Source organism: Rhincodon typus, chromosome 2, assembly GCF_021869965.1.
Source record: "Rhincodon typus isolate 14 chromosome 2, sRhiTyp1.1, whole genome shotgun sequence".
In the NCBI taxonomy this organism is placed as follows: Eukaryota; Metazoa; Chordata; class Chondrichthyes; order Orectolobiformes; family Rhincodontidae; genus Rhincodon; species Rhincodon typus.
Genome location: NC_063333.1, coordinates 85715935 through 85731492, shown reverse-complemented (window position 1 = coordinate 85731492; position 15558 = coordinate 85715935). Strand labels below are relative to the sequence as shown.

The 15558-nt window shown below is 40.8% G+C and overlaps 1 protein-coding gene across 1 annotated transcript in view; it reads right to left on the bottom strand.

Annotated features, from left to right (window-relative positions):
• agmo (alkylglycerol monooxygenase) overlaps positions 1-15558 on the bottom strand; it is a 343652-nt gene that overhangs the window by 114168 nt on the left and 213926 nt on the right. The window contains exon 7 of the mRNA XM_048612759.1: positions 7888-7953. Coding sequence (XP_048468716.1) covers positions 7888-7953 — 66 coding nt within the window. The remainder of the gene's footprint in view (positions 1-7887; positions 7954-15558) is intronic.

Here is a 15558-nt window from a genome sequence, read left to right as displayed (position 1 = left end):
ACAAACCCATAACATTTTACACCATTGGTAGTCAGAAATCTATCAATCTCTACTTTAAGCATGCTCAAAAACTGAGCTTCCACAGCCTTCTAGGGTAGAAAATTCCAACAATTCACAGCTGTCTGAGTAAAAGAATTTATCCTCATCTTGGTCCTAACTGGCAACCCCTCTATTTTTAATTGTTCCCCCCAGTTACCCCTTAAGTTCCCATCCCATTGACAAGCTAGTTTAAACCCAACTCCAACAACACTAGATACCTCCTTGTATGAATATCAGTCCTGTTCAGATGTAACCTATCTAGTTTGTACACACCTCACCTGCCTCAGAACCTGTCCCAATTCTTCAGAAATCTTCAGTTCTCCAGCTATGTATTCGATCAACCAAACCTCCTGTTTTTATGTATGTGGCACTGGGAGTAATGCTGAAATGACTACACTTGAGGTCCAATTGCTTAAATTTCTTTCCTAGCTCCGTGGATTCTGCTTTCACGATCTGATCCCTGTTCCGATCTATGTCATTGGTACAAATCTGGATGAAAAAAATCTGTCTGATTCTCCTCCCCAAAACAATATCCTGCACTTGCTCCACAACATGTTGGTACTAGAACCAGGGAGACAACACATCCTCTTGCAGTCACATTTCATGCCACAGATATGCTTGTCTGATCCCCTGATTATGGAATCCCCTATCACTATTGCACTATTGCTCTTCCATTCTTCATCCTCCCTCAAGTACAACCAAGACACCTTGTGGTGCCACAGTCTTGGCTCTGGCTGCACTCCCCTAAGGAACCATGTTGGTCTTCCATTTTTGGAAACTAACTATAGCAATCAGCAAGCACAACTAACTTAGTGGACTTCTGAACTATGTGCCTAGTTCTCCTACATTGCCTGATGGTCACCCCTGCCTTCTCTGCCTGCAATCCTCTAACTCGTGGTGTGATAACCTTCCTACACATGCAATGTACGTAGCCCTCTACCTTGTGGATGCACAACAGATACTCTAGCCACTGCTGAAGTTCCAAAACCCAGAGCTCAAGCTTGTGCAGCCAGTAGCATTCCTGCAGATGCATTTGTCTAAGACATATTTTATGTCCATGACTTCACACATTCCGCAAGATGTACACTGCATTTGGCCAAGCTGACCTACCATCCTATAACAGTAAAAACTATTTGTTACCCTTAGAATAAGTATAAATTTATGATAAAACCTTATTGGAAATCTGACTTCATTTATGTTAACTTTATTATTTTTGTTTTACTTTATGATTTTAGTTTACTTTGGCTTGACTTGACTTTGCTTCACTTTTGTCATGTTCCTTAATGTAATCTAAGACATTATTCTTCATAAATTTTTTTTCAGTTTTAAGCGATTTAAACTCACTCCCTAACAGAAGCTTCTCACCAAACAATGCTTTTCAAGTTGACTTATGATGTTACTATTCAATCTTTGGTCAGAGTCAGTGTAGCTGCTCCTAGGTCACCTTTGATAAAGGTGTCTCCCATGGGTCAGGCTGTGTCTGCTCCTGAAGGTCCTGAGCCTAGCCCTCACTTTAACTGCTGCCTCAGTAAAGGCATACCCTGCAGGTCCTATTGTTTTCACTCCTGCAGGTTTTGCAGTCTCCTGGTTTTCATCTCTCTCATTCTTTCCATAAACTTCAACTAATACAAAACCTTGGTGCATGTAACATATACTGCAAGAGATCTAACTCATGCACTAACTTAAGCGACAAATGAGGTTTTTACATAAAACAACTTCAAGTTAAACAATTATAGCGAGACAAATCTGCACAAATGGGAGAACAATGGAGGCTAGGTCACTGAGTACATTCAAGAAAGAGTTTGTTTTTGGTATTAAAGGTTTCAAGTTGGGGAGAAAGTGGAAATATGCATTGAGATAGAGGATCAACCATGATCATATTGAATAGCAGAGCAGGTTTGAAGGGTCTATCCCTGGTCCTAATTTCTATGTTATCAAATCAGCTGGGAAAAATCACCTAATTACAGGACAGGAAGTAATCTTTATAAGAATAGAGTTCATGTGACAGCTGTGTAAGAGAAATGGTGACAGAACTAAATTCCTTGAAGTACATCAATTGGGTGTTGTTTACAAGATTTTTAATTCCTATTTTCTACATTGAGTGAATTGTTCACCCAAATGACACAAAGAAGGATGTCCGCAGGAAACTAGGCTTTTGAGTAAAGAGGTGAATTTTAATGGCGCAGATTATTATGACTTGTATAAAGGGAGGAGATTTTCCAGATAGCTTCATGCAGAGTCTGGCCAATCATTCATATTGGCAAAAAGTAATATAAATGTGGGGCAGGCAATTGCTTTGCATGGGTTTCAACAATAGCCTATTTGTAAGTAGTGTCTGGCCATACTCAGGATGACAGTTAACACCCCCGTGTCAACATTTTTAAAAGAAGTTTTGTGGCTAAGGAGCCAAAGACTTTTCAAAAACACACAGGACACAAAAAATGCCTGTCAAGAGCAAAGGGCAAAAAAAGAATAGTGCTTTTCCATCATGTAACAGTCCCACCCAATAGACTGAAACACACATGTTCTTTATTTCAGCAACAGTACATGAACCAAAAATTAACTGATAAATGGAATTCATAATACTCAAATTTTTTTTATGTTTTGTCTGCTTGGAATAAAACAACTTTTGCACCAAATCAAACAATGTCTTGCCTTATGTTAGCTCTGTCAGCTGCATAAGGCCCAAAGGATTAGAGGATTAGAAGATTTGTTGCTACATACCAATGCTTGCAGATGCAGGGCATTGTGAATCAACAAATGAAAGATAGCTAGGCAGTTTCAGGGAGTGACTGGCCCCAGTGAGTATTACAGGCAGGGAATGAGGACAAAGTTTTCAAAGCTTCAGTGCAAGTGAGATTAGAAGTTTGGTGCTAATTGATGCAGGATTTCATTGATTTACCATTTTCTGTCCTTATTTCAATATTTCCATCTCCAAATTGTTGAGAAATGAGGTCAATTGAAAACTTCAAAACTGAGATTGATGGACACTTGATACCCAAGGGCCAGACTACTTTCAGGCTAATGAAAGGTTTCCCCAAAAGGGAACCAATAGGGACATGCCCATCAGTTCCATGAGGAAGGCCTGATGGAATCAAATGCAAATCAGATATTTAATTGGGCACTCTCAGGCCATCCTATCCACCAATTAGAAATCAGCAGATCATCAGTACCCCGGGAGCCAGAAGGAATAAGTTGTTCTGGTGGCACTACACCAGTCTGATGTCCAGATCATGGAAGGATCCAATGCAAAGGTAAATGAAGATGGAAGTGGGTCATACTATTAGCGTCATGGGAGAGAGTTGTACATTCTATTCACAAAGGGAGGGAGGACAAAAGCAGGTGATTAGCCAAACATCTATTGTTGCAAAAAGTATTGGAATCATTTATTAAGGAAGTAATAGCAAAACATTTGGAAAATCATAATCTAATCAAGTAGAGTCAGCATGGCTCCATCAAAGCTAAATCAGGTCTAACTAATTTATTCAGAGATAGTAGGAACTGCAGATGCTGGAGAATCTGAGATAACAAGGTGTAGAGCTAAATGAACAATGAAGAAGGCCCGAAATTTCTGAAGAAGGGTCTAGGCCCGAAACGTCAGCCTTCCTGCTCCTCTGATGCTGCTTGACCTGCTGTGTTCATCCAGCTCTACACCTTGTTATCTCTAACTAATTTTTAACAGTTTTTTGTGGAAGTCTCAACTAAAGTGGATAAAGGGAAAACAATAATTGTGTTGTACTTGAACTTCTAGAAGGCATTCAACAAGATACCTCACCAAAGGCTAAATCATAAGAGCCCACAATGTTGGAAGTATTATGTTAGCATGGATAGAGAAATGGCTCATGGGCAGGAAATAGCGAGTGTAGATAAGGTGTTTCTTTTGCAGGTTGGTGACCTGTGACCAGTGGGGTACCACAGGGATCAGTGCCAGGACCACAACTGTTTCCAAAACATATAATGAGTTGGATGAAGGAAATGAATGTACTGTCACCAATTTTGGAGATGACTTGAAATGAAGTGGAAAGGCAGGCTGTGAGAGGGATACAAACAGTTTACAGAGAGATATTGATGGGTTAAGTAAGTGGGCAAAAAGTTGGCAAATGGAGTATAACGAGAGAGTATAAAGTTGTTCATTCTGGAAGGGAGAACAAAAAGGCAGGCTATTTTTTAAGTGGAGAAAAAATTGTAGAAAGCTGAAAGTCAAAGGGACTTTGGTGTAATTCTGCATGAAACACAGAAAGCTAGCACCCTGATGCAGCGTGTAATCAGGAAGGCTAATGGAATATTGGCCCTTATTTCAAGGGGAGTAAAGTATAAGAGTAAGGAAGTCTTATTGTAACTGTGCAAGGTGCTGGAGAGATCATATATGGAGTACTGTGAGCAGTTTTGGTAACCTCATTTAAAGAAAGCTATCATTTCATTGAAGGTTCAGAGAAGGTTCACTAGGATCACTCCTTGTCTAGAGGGATTATCTTATTAGCAAAGGCTAAACAGGCTGGGAGTGTACTCATTGAAGTTTATAAGAATGAGAGGTGATCTCATTAAACCATATAGGATCAACGTGGGGCTTGACAGGGTAAATGCTGAGAGGATATTTTTCCTCATCAGTGAGTCCAGGACCAGAGGACATAGTCTCAGAATAAAGGGGAGCCAATTTAAGACGAAGATGAGGAGGAATTTCTTCTCCTAGAGGGTTGAGAGTCTTTGGAACTCCTTGTCATAGACAGCTGTGGGTGCAGAATCCTTGTGTATATTTAAGTTTGAGATAGTAGATTCTTGATCAATAGGAGAATCAAGGGATATAGGGAAAGGGCAGGAAAGTGAACGTGAGGAATATTGAAACGGCCATGATCCTATTGAATGGTGAAGCCGGCTTGAGGGTAGTAGAATGACCTACTGCTCTTCTTATTTCTTAAAGTCTACCTGAACTTCTTATTTCTTTATTTTTCTAATTTATTCCAATGACCTGTAATGCTGGACTTTATATTTCTTGATTTTTTCATTTTTCCCCCTAAGAATTTGTACTAAATAATCTGTACCTAGGTAGCTTTGTACTAAGATGGCCCCATAAGTGGTGACTTGTAAACGTTTCAGTGTACTCATCTGAGTACACATGACAATAAAGTTAATTCTAATTCTGATTCTTTAATTCAGTGCAACCTTGATTTGTTCTCTTCACCACATACTTTCTTACATAGCTTTGTCGCGTAAGTTTAGCCACCAGGTCTTTCTTTTCACATCTAAGTCCTGGTTGTAAATTGTAAAAAGCTGCGGGCCCAGAGCAGATATGGGCAGAACCCCATTTGTTATATCCTGTCAATCAGAAAGAGATGCGTTCATAAATAGTTTGTTTTCTGACAGTCAGCCAACTTTCTATCTCTGCTAATATGTTATTCCCTACACCTCCCATTTGTGCAATAAACGTCTATGTTTCTACTTGTATTATACCTTTCAGAAACCCAAGTATAGTATGTCTACAGTACATAGGGGTACTGTAGTCCTTTATCCAAAGCTCATGTTAATCCTTCAAAGAACTCCCTCAAATTGCTTATACATGATTTCCCTTTCACAAAACCAAGCTGAATCTTCTCCATTAAGTTCAGTTTTGCTAGGATTTCCTAAGCCTTTTCTAAGCTATACCTCCTTAATGATAAATCTTACCCACAACAAATGTTAAGTGGATTATATTTTCTTGCTTCTGCCTCTCAAAATTCTTGAGTAGAGGGGTTATATTTGCTGTTTTTCAGTCACATGGAACCATTCCAGTATCTAGCAGATTTTGGAAAATCAACGCCAACATATCTACTACCTCAATTACTAATAATTTTACAATTCTAGGATGAAATCCATCAGGATCTGAGAGTTTATCCCTCCCACACCTTCATTAGTTTACTCAGTACTATTTCCCTTGTGATTGTAATTTTACTAAGTTCCTCTCTCCCTTACCACCTCCTGAAATGAGGCTATTACAGGTAGTTCTCCTATAACACGATAGTTGTGTTCTTGTGTGACCTCGCACTACAGAAAATCACGCTTATCGAAAATCGCCATAGAAAATCACGTTATTGGGCAATCGTTATAACTGTACAGCATAAAATTCACATTATCCAAACAGCGTCCACTGTTCATCATTCACGTTACAGCCAACTTGCATTAATGAAACACGCATTATAGCAGAACTACCTGTATTGGAATTTTTTTTGTACCCTCTATCGTGAGGACAGAAGCAAAATGTTTATTCATCTCATTTGCAACTTCCTTGTCATGGACTATTAAACTCCCCATTCTAACTGTCTCGAGGACTAACACTCTACTTACATTTTTCTGCTTTAAATACTTATTAAAACGCTTGCTGTTCAGTTATAAATTTTGAGCTAGCTTCCTCTCTTCCTTTCTCCTGAAAAATCTTTAAGCAATTTTGTTGTTCTTTACATTCTATCCAATCATCTGGCCTGCCACTCATCTTTGAATAGTTATGTTTTTTCCTTAAGTGTGATATTTTCCTTAAGTTCTTTATCTAACCACAAATGGAGGGACCTCCACTTAGATTTTTCTTCATTACAGTAAGAATATTCTTTGAGTTTTCCGAAATTTCCCCTCAAATGTTTGCTGTTGTGTTTCAGCTGATCTACCCTTAGCTGAGTATGCTTGCTTCAGTTCACTTCAGCTCGTTCAGATTTCACGCCCGCATAGATGCCCTTATTTAAGTTTAAAATACTAGTCTTAAATGAACTCTCCTCCCTTTCAAAATGAATATAGAATTCAATCATATTATGGTTGCTGCTAACTAGGGGTGTCTTCATTTGGAGATCATTGATTAATTCTGTCATATTGTAACACTAAGTCTAGTATAACCTGCTACAGTAACTGAAACTGCTGGCAAAACTCAGCAGCTCTGCCAGTGTCTTTGGGAAGAAAGCAGAGTTAACAAATTCAGTCTGGTGCCTGTCCATCGGAACTGATAACTAAAAAAAAGTGGTATTTATGTTAAGATGAGGTTGAAGGGAAATGTGAGAAGATAGGTGGAGATGGAGCTCAGAGAGAGAGACAGAGACAGGGACAGAGAAAGAGAAAGAGATGAAAGGAGGAGGCAGACAAGGGATTACTGACAGTAGGCCAAGACAGAACAGAAGCTGGATAAGTGATAACAAGAGCTGAAAGTAAGAGAGAATGGGTTGGTTGTGCTGAAAGCAACCCACGTCATGATAGGACCATGGTGTGGGAGTGGGTAAAAAGCATCCAGGCTCTACAGTTATTGAACATGATGTTGAATGCTAGAGGCTACAGGAACTCTAAGTGGAAAATGAGATACTGTTCTTTGAGTCTCCAATGGTAGAGAAAGAACCAAGCCATTTTACTCATCTTTCTGTTTATTGCGCATTTATGGAAACTTTCTTGGTTTCAATTTGTTCAATCTGAAGGATACGTGTAATGCGGAACTTTTAACCAGACGATATTAATTCAAGAGGTATGGTTCCTGTGAGATACTGGGTACAGAACCACCAACTATGTCAACCCCCTTAGTATGGCCTTGGTAAGCCAGTGGAAATTCTTCATCTTCACATTAATTCTCTGCCCTCAACTCCTTAAAAGCTCCTCAAAATGGAATTGAAAACTGGGTTGGGGGAGATTACAGAACAAGAATGCTATAGCAAATCTTTATAGCCTTTGAAAGTTTTCATTAGCTTGGATCTTTGTTGTGGCTTTCAACTGTCTGCTATGTGCTACTTTAAATACAGTCTTGTGAAGTGAATATTTATTACAATTAAATGTCTTGCACACTGTCCCAATGAATAGTCTTTGAGAGAATTGAATTTATACTAAAACAGACTAGTCGGTTCTACTTACCGAAAATCCTGTCCCAAATGATAAGAGTTCCAGCATAATTCTTGTCGATGCAGTAATGGTTCCGTCCTAAAGGAATGGGTTTGCAGAAACACACAAGTTATTTTAACAATTAGACGTGTGAAGTGTGCCACTCAGCTATACAAGCAAACCAAATAATAATTAAAACACCAAGGTCACGCCATTTTACCACGGATTCTTTGCAGTTTATATTCAACGTGCGACTATACAATATATATTTCAAATGAGCATTTGATCTTCTAAATCAATTGGAGCTGCAGTTACTGCCAATGAGGAATTTACTAGAGCAAGGGGATGTGATGGACGGCAGTTTCAGGAAGGTGGAGATACTGCAGATACAGTCAGGTAGATGGTTGACGGCTAGGAATGGTAGATGGTGGGTAGTGCAGGAGTCTTCTGCAGCTATCCCCATCCCAAATGCCATTTTGGATACAGTTGGGGGTGGTGAGGGGAGGGGTGGGGGCACTCTCAGGGGAATATAGTATTGATAGTCGGATTTCTGTTACTGTGACTGGCTCTATTGGAATGAGGGGTATGTCAGGTTCCAAGCCAAAGATTGTAATGGGGACTCTCTAGAATGGGGCACAGCCAGCTGTTTCATCAGCTGTCAGCAAGACAAATGGTGGCTGGTTTCGTGAGTCAGCAGTACTAACCACTGAGCCACCGTGTCGCCCCAATCAATTAATTATTTTATCAGTCGGCAAAGCAAGTTCTGTGATGGCTCAGGGACCAAGCTGTGTAAGTGGGTAATGGAACTAGTTTTCACAGGCCTTTGAGAAAGGTCTTTTGGAGAAAGAGAACATCACAGTGTTGAGACCAATGGTCCGTCTAAACTTGTGCACAGTGATCACTGTCAGCATGCGATAGTGGCATTGACTTCCAATTCCAAAGTTATTTAGTTCCAAAGAAAGTTGGAGGGAATGCTGGTTGAGACAGAAAACATCTGCATTGGGTGTAGCTTCCAGTATTGGTGTGGAAGTCAAGATCACAGAAAGCAAGGACATTGCATGGAAACTGTGATCTGTTGCTCAAACCTCAGAGGTTTAATGTGTTTTCAGATCTTTGTAAGTCAATGTGGTGTGAATGGACACTCAGCTCAGCTGAGTAAGAAAACTGATCCCAGAGGCTATAATACAAGGTGGTCAAAGAGAAAGCATGTTGGTAGAAACCACATAGTGTGCCCCAGAAAACAGCATCAATGAAAGTACAAAAACATAGTTAGCAGCAAGACAGTCCAAGGTGAGGCTCCAGAGTGGAAGAACCTTAAACCAACAGGTGAATAGGCTTTTTCACATTGTCCACACAATGTGCCACATTTACAAAGTCAAATAGTTAATTTCTTTTGCCACTGCTAATGTCACATGCCCAAAGAAAATGAACAAACACAGGCTCAAAACCAATGTCAACACAGGAACTAGTGTAAACATCCTACCAGTTGGAATCGTGAAGGACGTGTAGCTAAACTGTTGGAAATCCTGTGTTGATTTTGGTCTTAAGCCTGCCTTTGCTAATTTTCTTTTGCTATATGATAGCAATAGTGCCAAAATATTTTAACAGTTTGAGCTTGCCCACACAGACAGCAAAATCAGAGAACATGGGCTATGATGGGATTTGTTACAGAATTGGACAAGAGACCTGCTGAGAGCTTTCTCGTACTGGAAGCATTTTTGCTGCATCTTTTATGCTTTTGCCGAGTGACATCGTGGGGTTCTTGCAGTGAGTTGTCAATTAAGGGAAATTATAGCTAGTTAAACACCTTATTAGTCATATCATTAATATTCTGCATCCTATGTTACCAAATTTGCTGAATAAGCTGGACATCGCAAATTCTCATCACTAAAGTCAGAGCAGGTAGCCGTTGACTTCAGCTCACCACTAGCAGCAACGAGCACCTATCCTCATTCTGCTCAGCACCAACTAGTGTCTTAAGGTACTGTGCACCCTTCAACCATGGACATTGGCACCTGACACTTGCTAACTCCTCATGACCATCATGGCACCTCTCTGATCCACTTGCAGGAAGCATAGAGTTGCAATGCAGGGTGCACCAGGAACTAGCATTGAAAGGCTGCTGCAAGGACAGTTTGCGCAGCTGAACAGGCGCCAAACCTCATGGATTAGACCGGGCTGCATCATAAGGCTGCACACTTGGTTTCTGGGCATTTGCTGGCATAGGACTACCTGTGGGCTCACACTCTCCATGCCAATTATTGCAGTCAATAAACCAGGCAGCTAACCTGGTTGTGAAGCAGTCCTCAATGAAGAGGGCATAGATCTTGCTGTACAATAGCGTGCTAAATCACACTCTATGTGCCAGCAGCTTCCATGACAAACATACTACACATGCAGCAAGCTGGCAGCTAGGTTTCAAATTCTCAGGGGAGTGGTCATCATCAAAGTCCATGCAGGCACCTGTAAGTCAGGGTGTCCTAGGACCGTAAGCGTAGCTTTCTGTAGTGGGCCAAGGGATTGGCCACAGTCAGGCTTTTGGACAATATGTTTCCTGCCTCTGCAGCCCAGTGAGTGGTTCCTGGTCAGTCCCATGGCTCCACAGCAGCTGGTGTGGATTGGGGAGGTGGCAGTGCAAACACGGTCAGGGAGATGTACAGGCATTTTGAGTCAGGAGTCTGAACAATTCGCATCTGGGCCTGACTAGTTAGGTCACTCAATACCAGTACATTGGGTCCATTCACAGGAACTAAAGCCAAAGGGAGTAAAGGAGTATGGAGAAGGTGGGTGGAGGGGAGGTGATGCTGCTATGGGAAGAGCATTCAGGAACCTATTCTTCGAGATTGGGGCCTGCAGGTTAGAGGGAAAGGGGCTGAAAATTATGAATGGGAGCAACTGTATTTATAAGAGAAGGATACAGTAAAATATGGATGGTAATGGTGCCATGTGACAGTGGGTGGATATGTGGGGAGTGGTCTTCCATGGACGTTTGTATTTTGACTTCAAAACGGGATAGTCCATGACCACACCAGGCATGGCCGACACATATTCCAGGAACTGGGGACAGGGTTAGGGGGTAGTGCAGGCTCATGCAAATGGGTTGTCTGGGGATCAGGGGAGTTATGAAGCCTTTGCGGTATCAGGAAGGAGATCTGGATGTCCTGCGCCTCACTGACACATGGAGGCTTGATGAATGGCTGAAGAATGCTCAATGTCAGATTCCAATTTACTGTAAAATGGCAAGCACATAATAGGAACAAAAATGGCTACAAACACACTGAGAGGGTGGGGTAAATATTTTGACCTGTGAGAGAAGGGGCTGGAGGCCCTTGAAATGGAACCAACATTATATGTGTACCCATGTGCTATACAGGACTCTGACCTACAGGGTCCCTAATGCCTGACCATCCTAATGTATTGGCTCCCTGATTGCTGTATATCTCTTTGCCCTAGATCACTGACCACATCATTCAGACCAACATGCTTGGATGCAGAGGACAGGGAAAGGATAAGGCTGTTGTAGGTTAAGAGACAATGGTGTCAAAGAAGCCATGACACTCTACATGCCTTATTCGTTCCCTGTCTCATGAGGACGAGACGTCCAGAGTTCTCGCCAGGTTCCGCATCTCTCTCTCGCCATGTCTTCAGTCCCAAAGACCAATGGCTGACATGTATGCACCTCTCCTGCAGACCCTGAGAGGACCGGGCCTAGCTCCTCATGGCAGCTATCACCTTGTCTATGGCGGCTGCCAGACGATTGCATGAGTCACTGCACTCTTGCAGCTTCTGTGCAATGAGGGACATTGCATTCCACATACCTGTCTGCTCTTCCTGTTTTCTGGCATTACCAAGGTTTTATATGTAGCTATTTGGTAAGCAATTCAATGTGGAAGTCAATGCCAAACAAATGGAACTGATATGGCAAAAGTAAGAGATAGGCACACAACATGGATTGCAAGGACTTCTAGTAAAAGGTCAGGGGCACAACTTCAATGTCTACTACAACCTGGTCTCAAATGATCATTTCAGACGCACAGATTACAGGAATCAGGAATGCAGAAATTCCATTATACAATGTAGGTATTGAAGTGGAAGCTGTGCTCAAGGTCAATTGATGGGCTTTGGTCAACCCAAAGGCAACCAACTTTAGAAAGAAATGATGAATGGTCCATGGTTGAAGATATTGCAAAAGGTTTGAAGAGAACGATGGATTGATATGACCCTTGAGATTCCAGACACTTTCAAGGTTTTGGTCAACAGAGATGAACTAGCTATCTTTAGAGTGCAATATTTCTAAGGAAACAAGTAATTTTGCACAAACCTCTTTGACATGACATATCACAGTTACATGAGGACCATACAGGCACAGAGCAAACAAGATACCTGACATGGAATAATGTGTATTGTTCAAGTAGCAGAAATGACATTGAGGAAATAATGAAAATATGCGAAGGATGCCAGACCCACCAGCAATTAACACAATTAACTCAACACCCTCAATATACCATCATTTCCTTGGTTCAAACTAACACCATATATTGACCATACATGGTGATGATTTTCTCCTCATCACTGACTACCTTTCTACATTTCCACTCGTCAGATAATTGAAGGATACTTCAGTGAGTACCATATTCAGTTCAATCATGATTACTGTAGGGGTCGCGGCCAGTTTGGACAACAGGCAACAGCACACTGGCAGGTCTTTTAGATAAGTTGTGTCAATTGCAGCATAAACCATGTGATAACCTCACAACATTATAACTGATCCAAAGGTCTCACCAAGCAAATAATTTATATCATTAAAGTGTTAATCATGAGTTGCAGGTAAACTAGACAGGATCCGTATAATTCTAAGCCAATCCTAACAGCAACACTTCTGGATATGAGCTTAGCATCATCAGCTGAGATTTTATTTGGGGAAGGTAAGTTTGGTCAACCTGTCTAATTTTTCAGAGATAATTTTTTTGAAACTTCTTGACAAACAAGGGAGAATGAAAATGGTACAGGACAGACATGGAGGTACAAAACTGTCTAATCTGTGCATTGGACAGAAATGTAGAGGTATTCATCCTACCCAGGGAACCTGGTTACCTGCAAAGTTAGCCAGAATGTTTGGTATGAAGTTACAATGTCTAATTGAGCAACATTGAATAGGAACAGGATTTAACTCTAGGCAATTTACAGTAGCACAATTGTGCATACAACACAGAAAAAGGTAAGCTCAGAGAGTGAAAATGTGGAAGTCCATCATGACAATAATCAAATCAAACAACAGACAAAATACGCACATAGAAGTCTGAAAAGTCCAGAGCTCAGGAAGGTTATACCATCATGAGACTTGGAAGGATTGTGAAACCACCTAAATGTTAAACAACCTCAGACTTTTAAAATCTTAAATTCTTCACGTCTTCATTTCCAGTGAATGAAGTTTTTTGCAACAATCCTAATGTACATATTCTTTCACTCTTGATGCACATTGGAGAAAAAGGGGATATTGTGATATCATTTTAAGAATTGAGCATGGTAATGAGTCAGGAACCAGAACTATACCATCTCACCGGCAACCACTGCCACTCCAGGTTGCACATTGTAAATGAAATGGTGTGTAGCTATGTATTGCTGTAATTAATCTGTCAAATGAGCACACCTATATTAGGCCTTTGAAAAGAAACTGAACCTACATTATTTACTAGTCCTGCTTCATTTGAGTACACTGAACCAGCATTGATCTTCAGTGTTTTGTAGTTAATGTTATCCAACAGTCTTTTAAAGCTCTACGCTCTGTTTGCCAATTTTCCTACTTCAGCATCCTCAGCAAATATTGAGATTGTAAATGGACAAAATGGACTGAATTGCCTCAACCTCAAGAGTAAATCACCTGCTTCTATGTAATGATGAATTTATGCAAAGCATTGATGCAGCTCCCATGAGATAATTGCATACACTGTTGGGTGTTCTATTACATAGAGGACATCAGCACTGTAGTGTGTGCACGATGACAGCCACCAGCATGGTGCCAGGGTTGGGAGAATAATATTTATAAAGATAAACTCGAGGAAGACTTTTGGAAGTGTTCAAATCCTGAACAATTTTAGTCAGAATAAATAAGGAGAACCTGTTTGGACTGGCAGAAGGGTTGGTTACTAAAGGGGACATGTTTAATAAAATTATCAGAAGAAACAAAGGAGAGATGAGAATTTTTTTATGCATCAAGTTATGGTTTGGAATGTACTGTCCACAAAGGTGGAAGGAGATTCAATCGTGCCTTTTAAAAGAACTGGATCAATAATTTAAGGGGAAATAAATTGCAGGATGATAAGGAAACTGCCAGAGAATGGGACTAATTGAATAGGTATTTCAAGAGCTGGTGTAGGCTTGATGGACCAAATGCTTTCCTTCTGTGTCCTATAATTCTGTATGCACTAGAGTGTCGTAAGCTAACAGCGCACTTGATTGAGTTTCATGAAATGATGTGGATTTGATACTGAACAGGGAAAAGTTATTTCCCTTGATCAGGGGTCAGCGACAAGGGGATCTTCAATTTAAAATAGTTATTTAGAGAGAAAAAAAAACTCATGTACAGTGAGTTACTGAAGCATGGAGCGTTTCGACACAGGAAGGCAGAGACCATTGCTCCTTTTCAAGGTGGATTGGATTATGACTTGAAAGGGAAGCTACAGGACTATGCAGAGAAATCAAGTCAATAGGATTAGATTGGGATTGCTTGAGCAAAATGCATTGAGATGAATGGCTTGCTTCTTTGTTGGAAATCTTATTGTTTCAATGCGAAACTGCTCCACATATTACTTCTGAAATATCACAGTATACTTCTAAATAGCTATAAATCAACTGGACAGCAGAGTTCAGCCCAAGCCTATATCCAGACTGATATAAATCGATACATGAAATCTTGAACTAGGCAGTTCTACATAACGTGTATGGAGTTTCTGCCAGCTAAATTATGCTATCCATGGGAGGGAGGAGACTGAATAATAAAATGTCTGGAGTTTGCAAGGAAGCAACGATTGAAGCAGAGTTTATCAGCCCCCTGGGATCAAGTAATGCAAATTGAATCATGGTTTGTTTCTCTTTTAAATCTCAACAATTGTGGAAAATATCCATGGAATATAGTTTTGTGACCGTGTCCAAAATCCAGACATGTCTTTATTTCTCCCTTGGGATGCTGTCATGACCTACCTCCAAGTTTCATCTTATGTGCACAAAGAAAAGCAATGGGAAAGCCACAACAGATTGCAGCATTTCATTTTTCACATTGGTCTTAGTGGAGGAAACATCACTCCACAAAGCCATTGCTACCAAAATCCCACAGACTGAGAGACAGGCGAGACTACACCACAACTCTCCATTTCTCCTTACAAGAAATACAGATGTGGGGGGCTGGGGAAGAAGGACAGTTTCCTAAATAGCCCGCACATATTTTAAAAAAATCCTCCCTGCTGAGGTAGTGGTTGTCTTTCTTCACTTGACTCCATCCCCATTCAGCTGTAACCCATCCCTCTCTCCACTGCTACCCAGTTCTTCACATCTGGTCTCCATCCACCCCATTTTTGTCAAATCATAGAATCCTTACAGAATGAAATCAGGCTATTCAGCCCATCAAGTCTACACTGATCCTCCAATTAATATCCAACCCAGACCCACACCCTTACCCTATCTCTGTAACTCTGCATTTACCATGGC